Source organism: Pipistrellus hanaki (genome assembly GCF_964339955.1).
Source record: "Pipistrellus hanaki genome assembly, chromosome: 16".
Taxonomy (NCBI): domain Eukaryota; kingdom Metazoa; phylum Chordata; class Mammalia; order Chiroptera; family Vespertilionidae; genus Pipistrellus; species Pipistrellus hanaki.
In genome coordinates this window covers 168750-191790 of record NC_140518.1, presented here as the reverse complement: position 1 = coordinate 191790, position 23041 = coordinate 168750, and the positions used below count along the sequence as shown (strand labels likewise).

The following is a 23041-nucleotide window of genomic DNA, read 5'->3' as shown; positions in this document are numbered from 1 at the left end:
GTGTGGCCTCACCATCACTTGGCGGGGCCCATGCTTTGTGTTTTTGGTGGTGATGGTAGTGAAGTAGACTGACTGATCGAGTGTCCTCTGCTTTCCTTTCTTCCCGGGTGTTTCTGATTTTGAAAGGACAGCCAAGAGAAGAGATGCACAGGGCAGGTGTGGGACAGGTGGACCTTCCATGCCCTCACCAGGTGTCACCTCCCAGCACCACCTCTGTTCACCAATCCGGAAGCCTTCCAAACCCCATTCTTTTTGGGTTTTTATGGAAGCTCCATTACACAGACATAACTGACTAGATCATTAGCCAATGGTGATTGATTCAGCGCCCAGTCCCTTTCCCCTCCTGGCAACCAGCCCCCTTTCCTTAGAGGCTTTCTAAAAACCACCTCATTAACATAATAAAAGACCACTTAATCCAGAGATGGACAAAAAACAATACACAGGGTAGGACAAAAGTAGGTTTACAGTCCTGGCTGGTGTTGTCCAGCAGGTTGAGCACACGTCCATGCACCACAAGGTTGCTGGTTCAGTTCCTGTTCAGGGCACATGCCAGAGTTGGGGGCTCTATCTTCAATAGGCCTTGTGCAAGAGGCAGCTGATTGACATTTCTCTTTTACATCAATCTTTCTCAAATAAAAAACATAAAAAATAGGTTTCCAGTTAATATGGAAAAGAATACAAAAGTTAACATAACAAAAGACAATTGTTTCACTTACCCACAGCTGTAAACCTACTTTTCTCCACCCTGTATATTTATTATAAATCACAGTATCACAGCTGTGTAACGGAGAATCTAAGACTCAGTAGCTTAAAACAGTGCCTTTAAAAAAAAAAATTATTGTGTTTTTACAGAGAGGAAGGGAGAGGGATAGAGAGCTAGAAATATGGATGAGAGAGAAACATAGACCAGCTGCCTCCTACAGACCCTCTACTGGGGATGTGCCCGTAACCAATGTAAATGCCCTTGACTGGAATCGAACCTGGGACCCTTCAGTCCGCAGACTGATGTTCTATCCACTGAGCCAAACCGGTTTTGGCAGAACAATGCCTTTTTAATACCATGGTTTCTGCAGGTCAGGAGTCAGGGTGTAGTTTTGCTGGGCCTTCTTGTCCAGGCTCTCACAAGACTTCTTGAAGGTACAGACGGGCAGGCGAGCTTCTCCCCAGTTTTCTCCCAGGGCCTCTCTCAAGGCAGCTATTAGAGCGGGAGGGTCAGCGGGACCCAGGCCAGAGTCTCTTCATGGCTCATCTCAGAGCCATGTCCCCACAAAAGACAGTCACTGGGTCGGGCTGAACCCCAGGGAGGGGGTTGTGTGAATGTTTGGAAGTGGGCCACCCAAAGAGCTGCCTGCTAAGCTGGAAAAACGAGATCTAGAAAGAGACTTACTCAAGGCCACAGTTGAGTGTCCGAGCTGGTGTTGGAGTCCTGGGTTCTGGAGTTGACCTCAGCCTGCAGCCCCTAGCCCTTGTTCTGTAACTTGACTTGGGCACTCAATGCTCCAGGCTTGTTCCGGCCACCCTTGAGGCAGGTCCTGTGTGCTTGCCACCTTTCAGAAGGAAGGGCCCTGGTCTGGTGCATGTCCTTTAATCTGTCATTGTTGTAGCCCTCTGTGCCGAGCATTTTTTAGGTGGGGAAACTGAGGCAGCAAGAGGGTCAAGAGCTGGACAGAGTCATACAGCTGAACCAGCCTGTGCTGGCGGGAGATGGTGGCCTCTACTGCAGGGGAGGAGGCTTGTGGGTGGCGGGCAGAATCTGTAGGAGCTGGCAGTGGAGCGCCGGGGTGATGGCAGGGCTGGGAGGTGGGGCGTGTGGCAAGGTGTTGCCAGCTCTGAGTGAGGATGAGGCCTGTGGGTGGTTCCAGTGCCGCTGGCTGCTTCACCACCTGCCTTTCCACCTGCAGACGTGGCAGCTGGCACTGAGGGCTCTGAGTCACTAGGAGTTTGGGTCTGATTCTGTGGCTACGGTTAGTCATCTTTTCCTGGTGGTCTCGGCTGATGACAGTGAACACTATCTTCTTCCTTCCCATGTGTCCCTACAAACACCTGCAATTCCCACAGGTTCAGATTCCAAGTGACACTCAGTTGTCGATTGACACTGTCGAGATTGTTTGCTAGGCTCTGCGCTACGACAGTGGGCCTAAGGTCAGTTGTGGTCCCTGCAGGTACCAGCGTGGCTGCCGTTCCTTGGCTGCGAACCTGCAGGCCAGCACCCAGAGCCAGGAGGAGGCCCGGACACACGTCGAGACTCCTGACAGCGAGGAGGGCTATGACGTCCCCGAGGAGGTGGAGAGCGTGATCGGTGTGTGGCCTGCAGCCCGAACGGCTGTCTGGGTGGGTGGGAGATGAGGCTCTGGCCACTGGCTCCATGCAGCGCTTTGGTGGAGGCTCTGAGGTCAGTCTGTTGGCTGTACCCCCACTTTCCCATTTGTGCCATTGTCACATGACCACCTTCATGTCCATTGAGCATGTGGCCTACAGTCCAGCCCATCCCCATGAGAACATCCATACCTGTGGCTATTGGGGCCCTGGACCCCGAGAATCCCACTATTGACCCTCATTTCCACCTCACTCCCTGTGTGCCTCAAACTTTCAGCCTCACCTGGAACTCTGAGCTCAACTTCCTTGGCCCCAGCCGCCCACTCCCACCTCACAGAGCTCTCCACCTGCCCCACTCTCACCCCACGTGGCACCCCATGACACGGGGCAGAGTCATGAGCAGAGTCTGCTCCCCAACCCTGCCTCGTGGACCAGGCCCCACACACAGGGCCAGCCTCTGCCAACTCCTGGTCAGTCTCTGGCTCCCACTGGTGGGCTCCCACCCTGGCATTCACTGCTCCAGCCTCCCTGTGCTGAAGGCAGAGTCTCATCCCTCTCTGATCACACCCACAAGGTCCCAGACTGCCCATCACAGATAATTGTCCGCCTGCACAGGTTCCTGTTCCTTCTCCACATCAGGCCTTCCCGGGGCCCTCCGTCAAGGCTCCACCCCTTGGGCTTACAAGGCCCTTACTGTGAGGGCTCTGACACCGTCCAATTTCCTTTGGCTAGCCTTCGTGTGGCTCTTCCTAAAGTAGGGCCCATCCTCAAGACCCTGTCCCCGTGCGGCTCCTGTGTGTTTTCTGAGGGCCTTGCTCCCTGGCTCAGGTCCCTGTTGACTCTGGCTTTCCTGGTGCTTTGTGCCCTGGCCACTCAGGTGAATGTGCTTCCGAGGCACATGGCAAAGATTGGCTTCAAATGATTTAGAACAGAGAAGGAACGTCCTATCCTTGTCATGAGAATTAATGTAGTTCCCCCCTGGAGCGCGCGTGGTGAAGGGAGGGTGGGTGCCAGGAGCCGGAGGGAGGCAGTGACCCAGGTGCTCACGGACCTTCCCTCCTGTCTTCTCCAGAGCAGCTGCTGGTCGGGCTGAAGGACAAAGACACGGTCGTGCGGTGGTCTGCGGCCAAAGGGTAGGTGAGGCCATCTCGCCGAGCGCTGGGTGTGAACGAGACCCCTCACCGATGCAGCCCTTCATGCGGAATCTGAGAACTGGGCTTTTTCTAATTTACATTTGTTGCTTTATGTCCTAATTTTAAAGATAATCACTGAGGTTGACTTGAGGCTCCTTTATTTCCTTGTGCTTTTTGTCTGGAATGGGCAGAATTGGTATATGCCAGTGTGCCTGTCTCATCCCACCCCCACAGACACTCGCGGCCCATTTAATCCCGAGTTCCCAGGATGGGGTGGCCGCATCCTCTGTTGTACCAACACACAGGGGCCGCCCAGCAGGGCCAGGCCTCCCACAGCAGAATCTACTGTCGGGGAGGGCAAGGGGGTCCCAAGTACGCAGTAGCGGTTGAAGATGTCCATGAGCCCTCTGTGGAGAAACACAAAATGGAGTGGAAGTGCTGGGGGCGGGGCGGGGAGGGGTCCCCCGGCCAGAGGTTCCCCTGGGCTTCTGTGCTGATCATCTAGAGACATGAGCACTCAGGCTGCAGGGGTCACGGCAACCTCTGAGCCCAAAGTCACGTCTGGTTGGACTGGGATGGGCTGGCATGGAGGGGCCTTCCTGGGAGCTCGGTCAGGACCCGGCCTGGCAGGGGCTATGCAGGGGTGCTGGTCCCATGTCAGGTAGCCTGACGGGAGCCTATGGCTGGCGTCCACTGGAAGTGGGGCCTCCAGCCAGCGGGAAAGTCTGCAGGAGCTGGGTGCTGGATACTGTGTGTCCACCCTTTGCATCCGTCCTAAGAGGCGCACAAATGGGTGCTTATGGCAGCCTCGTGGAGTCCTGTGGGGCAGGTGCTGGAGTGCAGTGTGTGCTCTGACTCTGGGTCAACCTCTGCTCCCTTCTCTCAGGAGAGGGAGATGGCTGATGGCTCCTGGTCTGGCTGTGGCCCCACGATGGGCTGGCGGTGCTGATGAGGGCCTGGCCCTTCTCTTCCAGGATTGGCAGGGTGGCCGGAAGGCTTCCCCAGGAGCTGGCGGATGACGTGGTGGGGTCGGTGCTGGACTGTTTCAGGTACGTGTGGGCGGGGTGGGGAGGGGAGAGGGAGGTGCACTTCTGGCGGGAAGCGGTGGGTTTTCTCTCCGACCTTTCACATTTTCTTTAATTGAGCTTCTTGTTAGAGCCCCAGAGTTATGTGTTTTTTTCTGTTTGAAGTGAATTTGAGAACTCCCTGTATTTCTGATATGTTTATTTTATCAGCTTAGATTTTGTTACATTTCGTAAACCTTAAGGAAAAAAATCAGTCTTGAACATACACACACATAGATATTCTTAGAGAGAACCTGTGGTCTGCACTGTCCCAGGGAGAGTCTGTAGTGATGGAATGTTCTGGATCTACCTCTAGGGCAGCCACGAGCCACCTTGACTACGATTTATAAAAAGAGGCTGGCATCACTGAGGTGTGAATTGTAAATTTTACTTTAATTTTGCCGGATTTCAATGTAAACAGCAGCACGTGGTGGCAGTTGTGTTGTATCTGTCCCAGCCTTGCAGGAAGTCTTGACACTGGTGTGAGCCTGGGGCCTGCAGGTGGGGACAGGGCAGAGCCCAGGCAGCAAGGTGCTCCCAGGTGTGTGTGTGTGCATTGGAGACAGGCGTAGTGAGCAGTTCCTGCCGGGGGTTTAAGCTCTCAGTGTCGTCCCTGGTTTCAGAAGCAGGTGTTTGGGGAACGGGTGCTGTTTGCTGGGCCAGTGGTTGCACTGCTGCCCTCATTAGCTGTGGCTTTTCGTCTAGGACTGCCACTGAGCAGGCAAAGTGCACCGTCAGCACTCCTGGTGCTCGGGTGTGTGTGTTAGTCACCAGGCTGCCCCTCGAGCGCCCTCGGAGCCGTGCTCCTCCTGAGCAGGTTTCTTCTTGCACTTCACCTGGAGCCTGCTTGGTGACAGTGTCGGGAGGGCAGGGTGTCAGATGTGGGCCATCTTTTTCAGGATAATGGTGCACACGTGGCCAGGGGGCCCTGAACGAGGAACAAGACATTGCGGGCTTCCCTGTCTTACCTGGCCGTTCTGCTGGCTTATTTGAGGGCATCTTCCTGGAGTCCCATTCTGGTGGCATGGCGATGGGTGTGCTGATGGTGCTGGGAGCCTGCTGGGCGCAGAGGTGGCCACTGAGGGAGTGGCCATTGTCGTGGCCACGGTGGAGTGTCTTGCTGCTGAGAGAGGATGGAGCTCTGAGATGGGATTTGGGAGTTTCTCCTCTGCCTCCTTCTCCAGGGATGGCTGTCTGCCTCCAGCTCTTTTATCTGCTTCTTCCCTCTGGTCAGTTAAAGCTCCTTTAAAAAAACAATAACACATTTTATTGTGTATTTTTTTTTACAGAGAGGAAGGGAAAGGATAGAGCTAGAAACATTAATGAGAGATAAACATCCATCAGCTGCCTCCTGCACACGCCCTATTGGGGATATGCCTGCAACCAAGATACATGCCCTTGACTGGAATCCAACCTGGGATCCTTCAGTCCGCAGGCTGACGCTCTACACTGAGCCAAACCAGCCAGGACAGGCTACTTTGTATGGAACTCCCCCCTTCACTCCCCCTTTCGTCGCTGCACTCATGGCCTCCCTCCTGAAGCCCCTACCCCACGCACTGAACATTTTCTTCTCCCAAAAGACACATCTCTGGCCAGGGGTGCGGGCCTTTCTGCAGCCCAGCAGTCTGAGTGCTCCTGAGTTGAAGCTCAAATACTGCTGTGCCTTTATTTGGTCATTTTTATGAATCTGATTTTGTAGCTGGGCTGTGCTCTCCAGGGCAGTTGGAGTATTGTATTTCCTGTGCCAGCTGCTGAGGCTTTAAATTTGCAGATGGGCTTTGGGAGGCTCTGGGCTTCGGGTTTGGGCCTGCCGGAAAGCTCTGTGGTCTCAGTGTTCTGCGTGCTCTCAGTTTCCAGGAGACGGACAACGCCTGGCATGGTGGATGTCTGGCGCTGGCAGAACTGGGCAGGAGGGGGCTGCTGCTCCCTCCCCGACTCCCGGACGGTGAGTACCTGCCGTGCGTTTGCTTTGTATCCTCGGGACAATTGAAGATGTGGGCGCCTCATCTCCCCATCTCCCCAGCATGGCCTGTGTGAGCTCACAACTAGGCAACTAGGCTGTGCCCTCACGGATGGGCAGTGGTGTAGGAGAGAATGCACTAGATCTTGCTCAGCCTTCCTTCTTTCCCTTTCCTAATTGCTGCTTCTCCCTGTTGTGAAGTGTTTTTTTTTTTTTTTTAATTTAGCCCTCACCTGAGGGTATGATTTTTATTGATTTTAGAGAGAAAGGAAGGGGTAGAGAGAAGCATTGATTGGTTGCCCTCTGCACGCACCCCAACTGGGGATGGAACCCACACAGCCTTCTGGTGCATGGGAAGATGCTCCAACCAACTGAGCCATGGCCAGGGCGGTTCAGGCTGTCTTTTAGGATGAGGCAAGGCTTTACATAAATATTTTTATTTAAAAATTTTCTCTTTAGCTCTGTGCTGAGAAGCCTTGTTGCGTACACAGGTGGTTGGGGATGGCTTTCTTGCTTTAGCAGTGTTTGTTCTCTGCCTTCACTGGACCTGCACTTGGTGACCACCACCTGCCTGGTCGAGGGCTCCTCCCAGTCCCTGGAGTGAATCCCACTCCGCACCATGTGCCTTTCCAGGGCCCGTGGTCGACGTCCCGGGTGGGTAAACGGGAGAACCCAGGCTGTTGTGAAGAGGCGGGAGGAGGGGCTGAAGGCCCCCGGCCTGCTCTCAGCAGCCCTTTAGAAAGCCGGGCTCTGGCAGCTCGTCCTCCTGCAGTGCTCCGAGGCCAGGGCCTGTAGGAAGGCTCCGAGGAGCCCAGGTGGCTCATGCCTGCGCTTGGTGCCCACTGGTCTGCACGCACATTCGCATGCTCACACGTGTACACACACTCACATTCACTCTCAGTCTGTTTTAATTGTTTCCTCAGTTCTGGTCTCTTCTATCACTGAGTTTATTATGGCAGAATACTCTAAAATATAACAGAGTCCATATTTCTTTTTATTTTGTGCACCCTTAAAGTTTATCAAGAGTTTATTGGAAAATTGGCAATATATACATCATTTTAGGAAGTGGAAAGTGAGGCTGCATGAATCAGAAAGTTCACTGTAACATTACATGGAATGGACTATATTGGTAAAAACTCCACCAGTAAAACATGTTCCCTCCTGGAAATAAATTATTTGTATAAATAGCCTCCTGATGTTTGTGTATTATTTAGTCACAACAAATCAAAATGTCCTCGGAGACAGCACTGCAATGCTGGTGCTGAAAAGGCTTCTGGCATTTCCAGTCATTGTCGCTGACTTCATGACACAGTAGGTTTAATGAGACAGCTAAGACCATTTGTTCTGGTGTAAGAATTGTATTTATAAGAAAAGTACTTTTACAAGACTTCCTATGACATGGCTTATACCTGAAAGTTACCTTGTAGTCCAACCTGTTTCATTCATTCTATTATAAAAATAAAAGCCAGTGTCTAAGTCGCCAATCTTAGAGTAGGAGTCATTCTGATGTTTTTACAGTCCCAAATGGAAGCACCTTATCATATTCATGCTTAATATTTACAAAAAGCTGAATCGTAGCCTTTTTGTGTTTTTTCTTTTTTCTTTCTCTTTATGTGTATTTTGTTTTTTGAGAAGAAAAAACTGCCTGTAAAAATGGACAGATAAAAAACGCAGGGGCTGTTGCAGATGAGGTGCTCTGCGCCCTGCTTCGGCGGTGTGTGCCGTGCCCAGCGCTTTGTGCCAGGGAGCCAGCACTAGGACACCCGAGTCCTTTTCCGGAGGGTGAACACTCGGGCCGTGTCACTCAGCTTCGTCTTCTTAGCTCCCTGCTGGGACTTCCCCGAATCCCGTGGGCTCGTCCTCTTCTGCCCTTTGGGTCTGAGGTCACTCTGAGGCTCCTGGCTCGCCGTGGCACTGAGAGCCGGCGCGTCTTGTTGGCAGGCGGACTCCTGGGCCATAGGCTCCCCATCGCCTACCCGGACGGTGCCCGGGCTGTAGGCCGCCAGTTGGCAGAGGGCCACAGCTGCCGTCTGCTTCTGCTCGTCGCTGCTGTCCACTGCCCGTGTGTCCTGGGCCTTCCCAGTGGGGCTGGTCATTGGGACCTCATCGGAGCCAAGGCTGTTGTGGTTCGTCTCTGTATGTCCTGGCTCATCTCCGGAACCTGCCGGCCCGGTCTTCTGATCAGTGGCCGTGGCGGGTTCTGCCTCTGGCGGGGGGCTGTGGGGGGAAGGCCTCTGGGCCAGGGCGTTGCAGGGGTCCTTCACCGAGAGGTTGAGAGGCACGTCCTGCAGCTCCGGGAAGTCTGTGTACCGGGGGTCGTGAGCTGCTGCCGGCCTGGCCTCCGGTTTCTTGGAGAGGTTCAGCGGGGCTATCCCGGAGCCGTCCTCGGGGCTGGGCGGCATGGCCTCCATGCCGCGAGAGGTGCTGCCTGTCTGGGCCGGAGTGTCAGTGTCCATGGTGCCGAGGCTGGAGGAGGCAAAGAGAAGGGAAGCTTATTAGGGACATTAGTAGAAAAGCTGCTGTGTGAAGCTTTTCGGGGGAGTCTTAGCTTGCTAACCAAGCACAGCCAGAGACATGCCTGTGGAGGTTCTGAAAAGGAGATGCTCTTACCTTTGTGGAGGGTCATCTCTGTTTTCTGGAGCCTGGAAATGTGGGCGCTCGGTGCTCTTCTTGATGGGCTTGAAGGCCGTGAGGCTCCACTCTGGTTGCTGGAGTCTTGCCAGGGCGTTTGCCGTGGGCTTGTCCGAGAGGTCGCCCAGCCCCGTGCAGGGCTGGCTTGTCTGGGTGAAGTTGGTGGGACTTGGCCTTCCTGGGGAGCCCGTGGCCGCACTGCCTGCCCGTGGGCTCATCTTGGTCCCTTCTGTGTCCCTCTGCCTGTCTTTGGAAGGGTCTTGGGCCTCAGCAGTCGGACTCTCTTTCTCAAACTCGGTGTGTTTCTTGTGGGAGTGGGAAGGGTTTGACTTGGATGGACTGGAGGCTGGGTAGACCAGGGCAGCTTCTTCCAGGAGGTGGGCGCTCTGATCCTGTGAAATACCAGGGACAGGCGGCAGTCTGAGGCCATAGGAGGAAAACGCAGACTCTGGTCTGTAGAATCCATAAGGAATTGGCAAATTGGGGTGGTACTGCTGGAAAAACCGGTAATGATCGTATGCCAAGGGAGACGGGTGCAAGTGCTTGGGCATTGGCCCCGGGTGAGACAGGAAGTGCCTTTGGTCTTGGGCCCCGTAGACTGACAGCAGGGGGGCGTCACACTCGGGCGAGTTCCCGGCCGGGCGGTAGGGTGAGTAGATGGTGGCCAGTCCATGCTCCGTGTAAAAGTGGGGTGAGTACTCGGGAATTGTGGGGTGCATGTAAGGGGAAAGGGCCCCAAACCCCTTGGTGGGTGGGATTTTATGTGAGAACTCGGGCGGGAGGAAGGGCAAGCCAGCTTTCCAGGGGTAGGCAGGGGCGTGGAATGCAGACTTGGTGTGGAAAGGGGTGGCCTTGGTGGTGGCGCCGGGCAGTGCCAGGGCCTCGGGAGCCTCGGCGTGTTCTGGCCCTTTGAGTCTGTGCTCTCCGATGGGAACGAAGGCCGATGGCCGCACGGCCCCTTCCAGAGCCGGCGGGGAGCCCGCCGCGGCTTCTGGGGCCGGAGCCCGGTGCTCGGCCTCCTTGTGGAAAGCAGGCTTCTGCCCAGTGCCCTTGTGGGGCCCACGCAGCTGCAGCTCCAGGTTCTCCTTGGCGTCGTCCTTGGCCAGGCCGAGTGGGAGCTTGGTGTCCCCGTGGGGGAGGCTGTGCGGGGCCGACTTGGTGGAGGCGGGCTTCACGGTGGGGTCCGGCTGGTGCGTCTGCTTAGGGTCGAGAGGGTTAGACTTGGGGCACTTGGGGACACGGTCTTGCTCCGATACCAAAGTGATGGAGTTTTTACAGAGACCGTACTTCATGTGGTTGAAGAGATGGGACTTTTCGTTGCAAGTGAAGGGGCACTGGAAGCACTTGTACTTGAAGGGCTTCCCCGGAGGCCTCGGGATGTAGTGCGGCTTTTTTGGTTTCCGCTCTTTGAGGAGACTCATCTTCCTCTTTCGGGTCAGGCTCGGGCTTCCGGGGGTCGGCTCACAGCTGGCTCCTGTTTGATTCACACCTGGTGATTTTAACGACGTGCGCTTGCTTTCCTTTCCGCCGCTTTTATTTGAAGCCAGCTCCACGCGCTGCGGGTCTGCTGAGAAAAGCCGTGCTCATGGGGGGCCTGGGAGCTGCAAAGGAGGAGCAGAGCCTTAGTGACAGGACACTGGCCTGGAGGCCAGTGGGCAAGCCCTGTCCTCGCAGTGATCACCGGGGGGGTTTGACGCCATGGCACCTGGAGATGCAGGCGACATCGGACGGAGCCGCCCCCTGGGTGCGGGCAGGGTGAGCAGCCTCCACTCAGAACCACGCTTTCTGTGTTCTCACGTCTGACCTGAATTTCCTCGGGGCCAAGAGGAATGTGGTGTGTGGAGTGTTTGGTGTCAGTTCTGAGAATGCCTGTCATTCTTTGAGTTTTGGGAACCTTGTTTCTGGACCTGAGGCCTCAGATGCCAGAAAGATTGTGGACTGAGGGGCTGGGTGACTGCTGAGATCCTGCCCCAGCCACGCCCACAGAGTTTCAGGCCTGAGTCACATCACAGCGTGGTCTGACTGCTGAACGTGACTGCCGGAGGCCTGGCGCTGTGCGTGTGCTCCCTTGCAACTGGGAGCTTGTAATTATGACGTTCAGGAAGCTGCTTGCTGGGGCTGCCTGTGTCAGCAGGCTGTTAAATGGGATCCCCCCCTAAAGCTACTGATGTCACAGCCACGCCATCTCAGTCCAGACAGAGTGGGCTCCACACACTCCCGTGGTATGAGGTGCTGTCAAGGGAGCCTGTGAGTGAGCCAATATCCGGCTCTGGTCTCTGCCTGTTCCACTGCCCACCTGGTGAGTGGTATGGGGTAGGTCCCTCTGGGTGGCCGAGAGTGTGGCCGGGGTGCCTGCCTCTCTTTCCTGGCCTTACCTCCTCCAGTTGCAGAACCAGAGCTTTGCAGCCCTCTGGCCACGGGGAAGGCAGTGAGTGGTGCCTGTTTTAGAGATGGTTGGGTCATGGTAAGAAGCCACCCAGCTTTCAACCTTTAGGAAGTGGGCCTCGGACCACACCCACTCAGGTCTGGCGAGTGGCTGGCAGGGCTGTCCCTCGAAGGGCCTTGGGTCCACCTGGGCTGCTGGGTGTCTGACCTTCAGGTTACTTCCCCTTAGGGGGGTCCCCTCTGCCCCCCGCCCCTCCCTCCAGGCTTCACTGCAGGTCTCAGCCGGTTTCCGCACACCGGAACCATGGGCTCTCAGCCTGCCTCCTGCCAAACAGAGAGATCTGGGAGGACCAGCCCCAGTGACTGTGTCCCAGAGAAACGTGTGGGTGGGGAAAGCGCCCTGAGGTGCGAGCACTTCCATTTGCATAAAAATGGGGGAAGGAAAAGGTCTTTAGCCTCTATATATTGCCAAGCACTTAAAAAACAAGGCTCAAAAGAAATGGTTTATCAGAACTCTTCAGCTGCAGTTCTGATCTAAGACCTGAACGAGAGTGGCCGGATTCATACAGTCACCTCCTCCACACGGTGGGGAGACACTCACAGGAAAGCAGCCCTTCTGTGGGAACCTACGAGACTTGCTTTCACAGCACAAGGCAGTCTGCTTGGGTCCCACCCTTGGGCGATGAGGTAATGGCCCTTTCGGGAGGAGGGGTGCACGTGGGAGGGTGGAGCTTCACTTTTCACCGGATACCTTCAATTCTAAGAGCACTGTCTGATTTTATTCTCAGCAAATTGGCTTCTCTGCTCATGTATCCATATTTCTTAAAAATACAAAGAACCACTCTCCTACCTACACACTGTCTCTGGAGCTATTTTATCACCGAGGTCTTTCAAATACCTGTGTGTTTGCGGAGGTGGTTGGAGTGGAAGGAGGCTTTGCTGCTGCCTAAGCCTTCTGAGTTCCTGCAGACAGGGACTGAGGTACACGTACTGGATGTTCAAGGAGATTTCTGGCTGCCCTACAACGGGGACAGGGGGTCCTGGGGTCCTCCCTCCTGAGACCTTCATCCCCCCCCCCTTCTCCAACCCATGCAGCCAGGAGTTGCACGGCTGTGTCAACACCGGGCCAATGACACTTGTAACCATAGCTCCGCATTTTTCTAATTTCCCCGCTTATTATAGCAAAAACGTGAAATCTTTACGAGATCAGTGCATCCCTTGGGGGGCAGATACTCTCTGGGTGATAAAAGCACAATTTCCTTGCCGCCCGTCATCAAGCGACTCCAGCCAGTGCCGGGCCAGCCAGATAAGTCAGTCAGCGGGGCCTGTGGTGGCACGCCTCATTATGCTCTCTGGTTCTGGAGGCGTGAGAATCTCTGCGAGTCAGCTTCCCAGGCTGCATAGGATGTGTTATGGCAGAGACCGGAGCACCGGTGATTTCATCACCAGCGGCAGCACCGTCCCAATGATGACAGTTGCAAAACGTTTATCAGGTGTGAGCCCCGAGTCCCGGCGATACCGAGAGTGGACTCGGATCCACCCCTCCAGCATTAAAATACTGAGCGCACCTGAGCGGCAAGTTCCCTCCGGAGTTAAGAAAATGCTGTCCGGTTTGGAGCAGTCTTACCTAACATTGCTAACACTGTCAGGCAGAAATAGAAATAGACTCAGGTTGGTTACCTTTTCTCAAAGATTTATAGGAGGCGAGTTATATGTAAGTTATAGTATTACCCAAAAGAATACTTTTGGAAATGATTGTTTTATGTCAATATGTACTTTTTTCACTCAAATGTTGACTAGACTTCTTGTCTGGTCGGCTGGCACACAGGCATCAGGGTGACCCACCACATGTGGGACGTGAGGGTCCTCAGGGCTTCGTTGTGTGAGGACGGCCCCACTGGGGTCACAGGTGCAGCAGTGGCATTAGCTCTGGGTAAACTGACTCAGGGTTGCACAATCGCTCATTAAAACCAGCACCGTGGCTTCAGGTGCCCCTGGAGACAGGCGTAGTCCCCTCGGCTATAAAAGCACAGTCATGCCGGAGGAACAGGTAAAAGGGAGGCGGTTGTGGGCTTTCGAGGGGGCAGCCTATAGAATGAGGCATGTCTGAGCTCTCTGCCCAGGGCCGGTTTACAGGATGATAGACTGGAACTAAAACTGCTGGTGTCAGGTGTTCCCAGGAAGGGCATTGTTGCCACAACAGTCCAGTCCAAGCGTTAACTGTTTGTAGTAAGTGGGTTTGCTTTCAGAGGAAGCTTTCTCTGGGGATGTGAGAGGCGCTTCACTATCCTTTCTCTGGGACGCCTGCTTCTGAGTGAGCACTTCCCTGGAGCGCGGCGTGGAGAGCTCATGGAGCAGGACCCTGGGAGCATCTTTCACAGCCAGAGGTCTGCCTGTTGAAAGGTTTCTGTGACTGTTTTCACCCTCCTGCCCTCCCACTCGGCTGTCTCTGCCGGCTCGAGGGAGCTGGCAGGTAGCACCTGCTCTGAGCGGCCTCCTCTGCCTGGGCGGCTCCGCTCGGCCACCTCCATCCCGCCCTTTCAGACTAAGCAGCTGTACCCCAGCGTCCACGCCGGAGGCGGAGGACAGTGGGAGGCAGTGACTTGAAGGCAGGCACAGGGGCTGGAGCCTCACAGAGGTTTTTCTACTGCACTTAGAAGTGTCCTTTTTGTGACTTTTCAAGCATCTTAAACATCTGCTTTTGCTAAGCTGATTGGCTTTTTTGCCTGTGGGAAGAGCTGGGAGAGGCGTCTAGCTGCCTCTTTCTCTCCCCCTCCGTGCTCTCCCCAGGGCTCCGGGCAGAACTGCTTACATGTGGTTTCAGTTGGCCACAGGGCTGTTGGCCTGTCGCGAAGCAGGGACTGCCTCTCACTGTCTCCGACGGCTTCCCAAGCGTGGACAGGCACTGTGGCGGCCGAGACAGCCGTCAGGAGAGAGTGAGTGGCTGGCAAGTTTAAAAGGTTTCTAAGGAATTTGAACTCTGAAAAATAGACGAGAGGAGGAGATTTAAAAAAAAAACAAAACGTGGATAGGACACAATAGAGGGGACTATAGCTTGTCTTTACGGGACATTGCTATGCAGGCAGGGAGCCTTGCCCGTCATGCCGGGAGCCGGGCACTGAGATCCTGCCTCGGTGTGTCCGGAGTCTGGCAGCGGCTCGTCAGGTGGAACGTTCTGAAGGGCATGCTATAATTACGATATTGTGAGGTGGCGTTATTGCATAACTCAGGGACACGCCATTGTCGCCTACCCACTGGGGTGTTGCAAGAACAAGATTTGTGAGTTTTACTCCAATGGAGCTTTTCCAGTGATTAACCGCCACTCCCTTCCCAGACTTGTGGTCCTTGCAATGCCGGCAACCTCAGGACCACTGTGCCTAGGGAGGACGGGCTGCCCACGCTGGTTTAGGAGAATAGGTCAGGGAACAACGGGGCTTCAGCCGAGGCCCCGAGGCCCCGCGTCCCTGCGTCCCCGCGTCCCCGACAGCTCTGCACGCAGAGGGCACAGCTTTAACGCCCTGCCGGGGGCTCTCCCTAGAGCCCAGGAGCCCACGGTGCCTGCCCGCTTGTTCTCACAGAAACAAACCAAACCAGTTCAAAGCCGGGGAAGATTCTGGTCATGCAAATAAAAATTAGGGTAGCAAATGCAGACAAAGTCTGCTTTAAATGAGGTCTCATCTCAAACTTGGCCAGTAATTTGGTTAGTAATTGTTCTAATGTACAGATTTATGAAACATTTTATAAAGAGAAATAACACATACTTCCTTCTGTATATAGAGGGATCCTCTTTGGCTAAGTTTTTTTTTTTTTTTTAAAACAAGTTACAACAGCACTTATTTAAACTTTAAAATTTCAAAAGGTTTTAAAATGAAAGAAACTATAAAATCAGCAACTGTATAATCACACTTATGTATATATATGTTCTTTTATGTTGAAACTTACAGTTTATTTTTAAGACAGGAAACATATAAGCAATAATATAAATTCGAGCTTTGTTTTAAACTGAATGGGCTTTATGGCAGAAATGAGGAACTGAGTTCCCAGGCCAGGAATGCAGTGTCGTTTGGTTACAAGTTCCTGCTCACGGTCTGCTGTGAGTGGTGCACCTGCTGTTCTGAGGAATCTCGGAGAACAGCAGGGCAGCCAGGGACTCGCCGAGCCGGTCGGTCGTTTAAGATCCAGCCGAGAGCAGTTTTGAAAGAAAAGGTGAATTTGAGAAGAAATGGCAGGTACTCACCGGAGGCAGGCAGTGCAGGGAGCGGGAGGCGGCGGGCGGCGGCCAGTGCCCAGGAGCAGGACTGTCTTAGCCGGCTGCTCTCAGAGACTGAGCGGCCGCCCCAGTGGGAGGGGTTTAAGTGGAGGAGTTGCGCCCTCAGGGCCTGGAGATGCACCTGATATTCCTCCTGCCCGCAGCTACGATTCATGTGTTTGCTCCCACGTGTTTGCACCCACCGAGCCCTCAGAGCAGCGTCACCCCTGGGCCACGCCGAGCACCACTCTGTGCCTCCCAGGAGCTGCCTGCTTCCCTCGGGAGTGCCATCGTAGTGCCACAGAGTGCTGGCCGGGCGTCAGGACCACGGGGTCAGATGTGTTCCTGGTGAGAATAGAGAGGAATAGGGCACAGGTCGGCCTCCAATAATTATGTGATGTAATGCAGAAGCACGTGAGACCTTCCTTCAGCCGCTCCAGCGCTTGTAGGGAGCAGCCTGCAAACACAGGCATTTAGTCTGAGCCACAGCTCCCCCGACGGAGGTGGGCACTCTGGTGTCCTCTCCCTGGGTCTGAGGGAGACAGCCGTTGCCTTCCGCCCTTTGCCCTGTGCCTGGCAGTCGTTGTCCTCCCTGGTCCTCCTCGAGAGAGCCGCGAGGGAGGGAGACAGGCTCAGCATTTGCCTTCCCGCGGGGACCTGCTGGCGCTTGCCCGGGACCAGTCCCTGGCCTCGCTCACTGCGGGGCGGGACTGCAGCTGCCGTGGGAACCCCACACCCTCTTACCCTTTTCGTTCTTAAAAAAATAATAACTAAGACCATTTTTGAGCCTGTTTACCCCCCTCCCCACTTACACGGCTCGCTCTTCAGTCCGTGGCTGTGTGCCCACTATGTGTGGCTGGAAGTGATGTCCGTTTGGGGACGGGAGAGGAGGCTGTGAGCTGGTCAGACCTGGCCACGTGTGGTGTTCCTGGCGCTGGGTCGGGCTTCCTAGGCCACATACTGTGTGTGTGTGTGTGTGTGTGTTTTTCTTTAAAAATTTAAGGCTTCAGATTTTACGTAAGGCTTTACCATTGGGTTTAAAATGTTTTTATTACTTTTTTCCATGTCAGACGTCGTGTACTGTAATGTTTTGTCACAGAAAGCAGCGGATCCCGGCTGCTCACCTGGCTGCTGCGGGGGAAGAAGCCACCGAAGCTTGGTGCCTTCCCCGCGGTTGCATCATGTCTGGGTGATGTGGGTCCAGAGTCTGGCCGGCCTCCGCCCTGCCAGCCCTGTGCTCCGTGGGTGTTGAGGGTGGGGGTGGTGTCAGATTGCAGGTGCACTGGATGGGGGACCCAGGATGGCTTCACTCACCTGCCTGGTGTCCTGGAGAGGGCAGCTGGGTCCTCCCTCTCCAGGTCGTCTCCTGCAGAGGCCTGTTCGGGAGGGGGAAGTCTGACTTGGCTCAGGACTCTGGAAGAGCCACGTACAAGCTTCCAGTCCTCAGAAAGGCCAGGCCGCACTTCACTGGCCTGGGTTCAAGGAGAGGGTGCCGGCCCACCTCTCAGGGGAGGCTGCCCCCTCCCAGTCTCTCTCCTCAGGGCACCACCTGGACCTTCTCTTGGCTGAGTCTTCGGTGTTTACCTCCTGGCTTCCAAATAACATTTCTCCACGGCTCTGTCCATTTCCTCCACCCCCGCCTGTCCAGTTGTGGGTGTTGTCTGTTGCCTTCCCTTTATGGAAAATGAGTTTCACTCCCTCTTTTCTGCCTTCTCACCTACCTCTTTCCCGCTTCCTGGATCCCACATGGTCTCTGGTGGACTGACCCTTTATTTTGGTCATCCTGTGTGTGGGCTCCTGAGAAAAAGAGTGCCAGAGAGGCGAGGTTTGGAGAAGGATGGATTGGAAGTGACTTTGTTCTGCCTGCTACCTGGTTGGTAGTTCGTCTGGCTGGATAGAGAATCCCAGGCACAGAGTCATTCACCTGCAGGTTTGAAAATGTTCTGGGGCATCTAGCCAGCAGCACTGCTGTTGAAAGTTTGATGCTATTCTGATTCTTTCCCCTCAACATTTTAATACGAAACATTTCAAACAGACAAGTGGTCAGGAGTTGACAGTGAGTGGTCAGCTCCCTGACATTGGACTGGACAGTGAGCGCTGTGCTCGGTCTGCTTCCGCGCCCAGCGCTGAGGTGCGAGCCCTCCCTTAGTACTTGTCCGTCCGTTTCAGTCAGTTGCAGACGAGCTTCCCTGCACGTGGGGCTGACACTGCAGGCGAGGTCTGTGTTTGTGCCCAGCTCTCCTTTCTCAGGAGTCCAGCCCCTGAGCTTGGAGAAGTGTAGTCCTGTCGGGACGCGGGCTGCACAATCTCCTCCCCAGACCAGGCGACCCCTGGCGGGTTTTCTCCGCCAGGAGCAGCTCTCCTGCCCTGGAATTTACACCAGTTCGTGGGGGTTCTTGAGTCTTGGATGTGCTTGTTCCCCTGTGTGGGTCCTTTTTGTTATCCTCCTAATTCCCAGGTCCCTCCCCTTTCTTTCCCGGCCCTTCTGTTAATTGTTTCATTTCTACCGATACGATTTTTGGCTTTCAGGAGTTGTTTTTTGCTCTCTGAGTGTTTTTTTTTGTTTGTTTTTGTTTTTTTAAAGCATGTTATTCTTAGTTGCAATGGCTTCTCTTATTTCTCTGAAGATTGTAATGATTTGGGAGGGGCAGGTAGTGGTGCTCGCCCTGTGTCTCCATTTCTTCCACAAAGTCTTCTCTTCCATGGTGCCCCTGCCGCCCCTGCTCACACGTGCAGCGAGTAACTGGTCTCTGGCTGGGGTGGGGGACAGGTTCAGGGGGTGCTTCTTCCGTGGCATATCTAGAGCGCCTTATTTCCGACGCCCCGCTTCCCCCCGAGTTCTCTGGAGCCCCAGACCTTGAGCCTTTCGGGGCAGGAGGTCCGTTCCCTCACTTGCCCTCAGTCCCTTGGGCTTGTCCGTGCTCGGCATCCTGTCGCCTTGCCATCCTCCCTGCCCTGTAGCTTACGTCTGAAGAAAGAGAGTCCTCTCCTGCTGTGGGCAGGACTCAGCCCTCTCTTATGTGTGTCCATCCACTGTCACCCCGAAGTCTGTGACTGAGTGTCTGACCAAGAAGACCAAGTCTCAGGTAGGTGGTGAGGCTCCCTCCGGTTCCTGTCCCCAAGGAGCCTGCGGAGCGAGGGGCAGGGAAATGTTCCTCTCCCTGGGGGACTGGGCCTTGGGGACACAGGATGGACAGGGCAGATGAGAGGTTCTTGCGGACCCTACCCCTTCCTCCAGTGCGATTGGGCTGCGGCTTCTGCTTCTCACGTGAAACTTGAAACCGAGCTTTGTCTTCAGTTGGGAAAGTGACTCAGGGTTGGCACCAGGGCCAAGTGTTGAGGGTTCCATTTCCTGCCCTCGCCTCCTCTCCCCCCCATGGTGAGGTGTCCCTGCCAGTTTCCTGTGCTCTGTCCTCTCTCCCCTGAGTGGCTATGAAAGGGTGCCCTTCACACAGCAATCGCTGGGCTCGGTCACCATTGGTGCAGAAGCCACTTAGTTCACTGGAACAAGGACAACTAACAAATTAGACCCCCCCCCCCCAAGTTACAGATAACCTCAGAGAAAACCATAACAGCAAAGGAACTGACAGAAGACAGCGAGGGATGGGGTTTGAACAGCCACATTCATTTCTCAGCCTGGAAGCTGGGGTCCCAGACCTAGGGGTCGTTCTCGTCCTGCTCAGGCTCTGGGCCCCCACGCCAGGCTGCCCTCTGCGGTGCCGCCCCCTGCGTGTCCGACACTGTCCCTGCTGCGGTGCTGCCCTTACCTGCAGACTGATGGCTTCAGGACGGAACTATCAGGAGGAGGGAAGGCAAAGGTGTTGGCTCTTAAGTCATTTCTTATTTGGTTGTTTTGATTGAGGTCGAATTCACATCATCAAATGAACGCTAACCATTTTAGAGTGAGCAGGTCCGTAGCATTTAGTACGTTCACAGTGTAGCACAGCTGTCACTTCATCCAGTTCCTAGACGTCATCACCGAAGAAGAGCCCAGTCAGCCCGCGACCCCTCCCAGCCCGACGGCCACCGCCTGCGTCTGGGCTTCTGGGCCACTTCTCCCGGACCTTTCCTGTGAGTGGGCCGCACACCGGGGCCCTTTTGTCTGGCTTCTTTCACTGAGCACAGTATCGAACTCCGTTCCTTTTTATGGTGAATGATGTCACCCACCATATGGGTAGGCCACTTTCCCCTGCTCACTGCTGATGGACAGCTGGGCTGTTGCCACATTTGGCCACTGAGGAGAGCTGCTGTGAATGTGCAACAGCTTTCGGTTGGAACCCTTGTTTTCATCTCTCTGGGCCTGTGTCTCAGAGTGGAATGCTGCATCTCGTGGGACCAGTGTGACGTGTGGAAGAGCCACCATACTTCCCCAGCAGCTGCGCCACCTCACACTCCACACCCCGCACCCTGCACTCTACACCCTGCACCCCGCACTCCACACCATGCACCCCGCACTCCACCCCACACACCCTACACCCCACACACTACGCACCCACACCCCACACTCCACACCTCACACTCCACCCCATACACCCCATACCTCATAATTCGCACCCCACGCTCTTCACCCTGCACCCCGCACTCCACATCCCACACCCCATGCACCCCCATCCCACACCCCGCACCCCACCAGCAGTGTGCAGTGCCTGGGCTCCAGTCTCCACATCCTCGGTGGCACCTGCTCTTTTCATTTTCCTGATTGCACCTAAACTAGAGGTGTCTCATTGTGGCTTTGTTCGCATTTCCCGAACGATTGATAATGTTGAGCGCATTTCCATGGGCTTGTTGGCCGTTTGTATCTGTCTTTGGAGAAATGTCTGTTCAAGTCCTTCGCCCCATTTTAAATTGGGTTGTGTCTTTCGTTGTTGATTTGAATATCCTGGATTCCAGATCCTTATCAGATAAATGATTTGCAAATAATTTCTCCCGTTGTGTGGGTTGACTTTTTATTCTCTTGATAACATATTTGTATTGTCATTTCTAGTAATTCCTCCTTTTTCATTCATTTTTTTTTTAATGTGTGTACATTTTTTGGGGGGTAGGAGTATATGGGTATACACACATACATTAGAGAGTTTTCAAAGGGTATCAAATTCTTTTGCTTTTAAGTATTTGGTTCTCTTTAATTAAATTAAGATTCTTTATGAAAGAACTCACAGTTGAATGAAAAAGCATAAAACATGTCAAAGTAATAAGTGTTTAGAATTTATACTGTGAATGTATGTATGAAAGCCATATGAAATCTGTGTCACATGGTTTTATCTGTTATTTTAAGAGATGAAATTCATAGTTTGGGTCAAAACTAAGATTGTGACAGTAACGAACATAGTGATATAGTTGTGTGTGTGTTAGTTATACACAGTGTGCTCAGGAAGTAACTTCTGTCCACATAATTTTTTCTGTTGTTTTAGATACTTTGATAGCATTTATGCTATTTCAATAGAAAGTCTTTTTATGAATCCTTAATGAGAAATCTTGCTTTCTGAAAGAAACCTACTAAGTGTCATTCTACATTTCCCCAGCTTGGTGCTGTCTGTATTGCTAGCAGCGTGCCCACTGGGGCGTGACGTTGTGTGCAGGAGGCCGGTGTGGCTGATGGCCTTCTTTCTAGGCAGGGCCCAGGAGCGCGTACTTGAATTTCCGGTTTGCTGTGCGAGTTCGTGAGCATTTCTCTAGCACCGCGGCCCAGGGCCGCCTGGTTGGCGGGTGTGCCCTGTGGATGCAGGCACGGCTGGTTTTTCATGTGCGTGGTGCGGTGGCCATGGCTTCCTTGTACTTGTTCCCATGCTTCTGTGCTCTCTGGAGAAAGGCTGCCTAGCGTGGACGTGCTTGTGTGGAGGTGACTCCCTCAGCCGCCGCCTGGCACAGTGGCATTCCTGCCGCAGCCCCACGCCCGTCCTCTGAACGCCACGGTGGCAGAGCTGAGCGCCAGCTCCCGGCTCTGGGGAGGGAGCCTGTGGCAGGGTCCTGAGAAGGGCCCAGCATCACACCGTGGGAAAACACGGAGGCTCGGAAGCTGCTCCATTTGGGTGTGGTGAAGAGCTCGTGGGCCCTGAAGTGGGTCCCAGAGCTCATTCAGAGCCATTCAGGGACGGGGGGGAGGGGTGGTGTGTGTGTGTGCAGAGGGGGCGAACTCTCCTAAGGGCTGTAGGTGCGAAAGGGGGAGTTAGAAGTGTGTGTGGGGGGCTAGCTGTTTTCTGGACGGAGGGAGGAGGAGGCCAAGCTCTGCCCCCACCCTGTGGGACCCCTGCCAGGCATGGCCAAGCCTGAGGGGGAGGTCAGAGTGGGGGGAGGTCAGGCAGTGGCTGGGGCTTGACTGCAGAGAGTGTGGCCGTGACAGGCTCTGATCAGAAGATGCTGCCACGCTCACCTGCCCTGGCTGTCTGCGGCCCATCTCTCCAGGGACCAGGAGAGGCTCACAAGTGGGTGGTGAACTTGGCTAAACGCAGTGGCAGGCTTGTCATTGCCAACGCCGGTGGCCTGTCACCTGCACATTTGTGTTCTGTCCTGCTGACCCTCTGGCCTTGGGCAGTCCTCTTGGGCTTTGCACGTTCTGTGGGTCAGGGTCCAGGATCCTCTGCTCAGTGAGGGGGTCTTGAATGGCCCGATCCTCCAGGCCTGCCAGCTCTGAAACTGTGTTGTGTGGGGACAGTCGTGGGGCCAGTGGAGCCTGGGCACTGTGGCTCGGAATCCAAGGCTGTGAGTCAGTGGCAGAACTGGTCCCTGACTTCCTGGTTAAGCCTTTAATTCTCCTGATCGCTTATTTTCGCTTCTTTCAAGTTGTACTTGGGCCATTCTGTCATCAGCTGTGGGCGGTTCATATGCCAGCGGCCTGTTGCTGAGCAGAGCAGGGCGGAGTGCCCCTCTCCACACTCAGTTCCTTCCCTCCACTGGCCTCTGGCAAGGGACAGAGTGGACAGTGCTGGTCCCTGTGTGGTCTACCAGTTGGGATAGGGGAGAGAGGGAAAGCGAGCCGAGCGAGGGCACATTTTTTCCTCTCACTGAAAGTGGGTCCTTGAGGGAATCACAAGAGCATTTAACTTGCAAAGAACCTTGACTCGATACTAACAGACATGGGCTCAGGCCGGGGGCCTTGCTGGGAAGCCAGCACCCCAGCATGACAACAGAGAGCCAGGAGGTGCCGCTGGCCTCGAAGGGACTGTCAGTGGCTGTGGGGCTCTGTGGGCACCAGCTCTCTCCTTCGAGGTCACCTCCCACATCCCTTTGTTTTGTTGTGGGGGCTCTTGGGCCCCGAGTCCCCGGCTCAGCTACGCAGTGGGTGTTGCCTTGAACCTCGGCGCCT

The 23041-nt window shown here is 54.6% G+C and overlaps 2 protein-coding genes across 2 annotated transcripts in view; one reads left to right on the top strand and one right to left on the bottom strand.

Moving 5' to 3' along the window:
• The window catches only part of TBCD (tubulin folding cofactor D), a 94310-nt gene that overhangs the window by 22488 nt on the left and 48781 nt on the right, over positions 1–23041 (top strand). The window contains exons 10-13 of the mRNA XM_084861892.1: positions 2163–2299; positions 3389–3449; positions 4424–4498; positions 6364–6458. Coding sequence (XP_084718018.1) covers positions 2163–2299; positions 3389–3449; positions 4424–4498; positions 6364–6458 — 368 coding nt within the window. The remainder of the gene's footprint in view (positions 1–2162; positions 2300–3388; positions 3450–4423; positions 4499–6363; positions 6459–23041) is intronic.
• ZNF750 (zinc finger protein 750) lies at positions 8190–10661 on the bottom strand. The gene is made up of 2 exons (XM_084861987.1): positions 9084–10661; positions 8190–8939 (listed from the first exon to the last, which is right to left on the bottom strand). The coding sequence occupies exons 1-2, from the start codon at positions 10523–10525 to the stop codon at positions 8228–8230; spliced, it is 2154 nt and encodes a 717-aa protein (XP_084718113.1). The 5' UTR covers positions 10526–10661; the 3' UTR covers positions 8190–8227.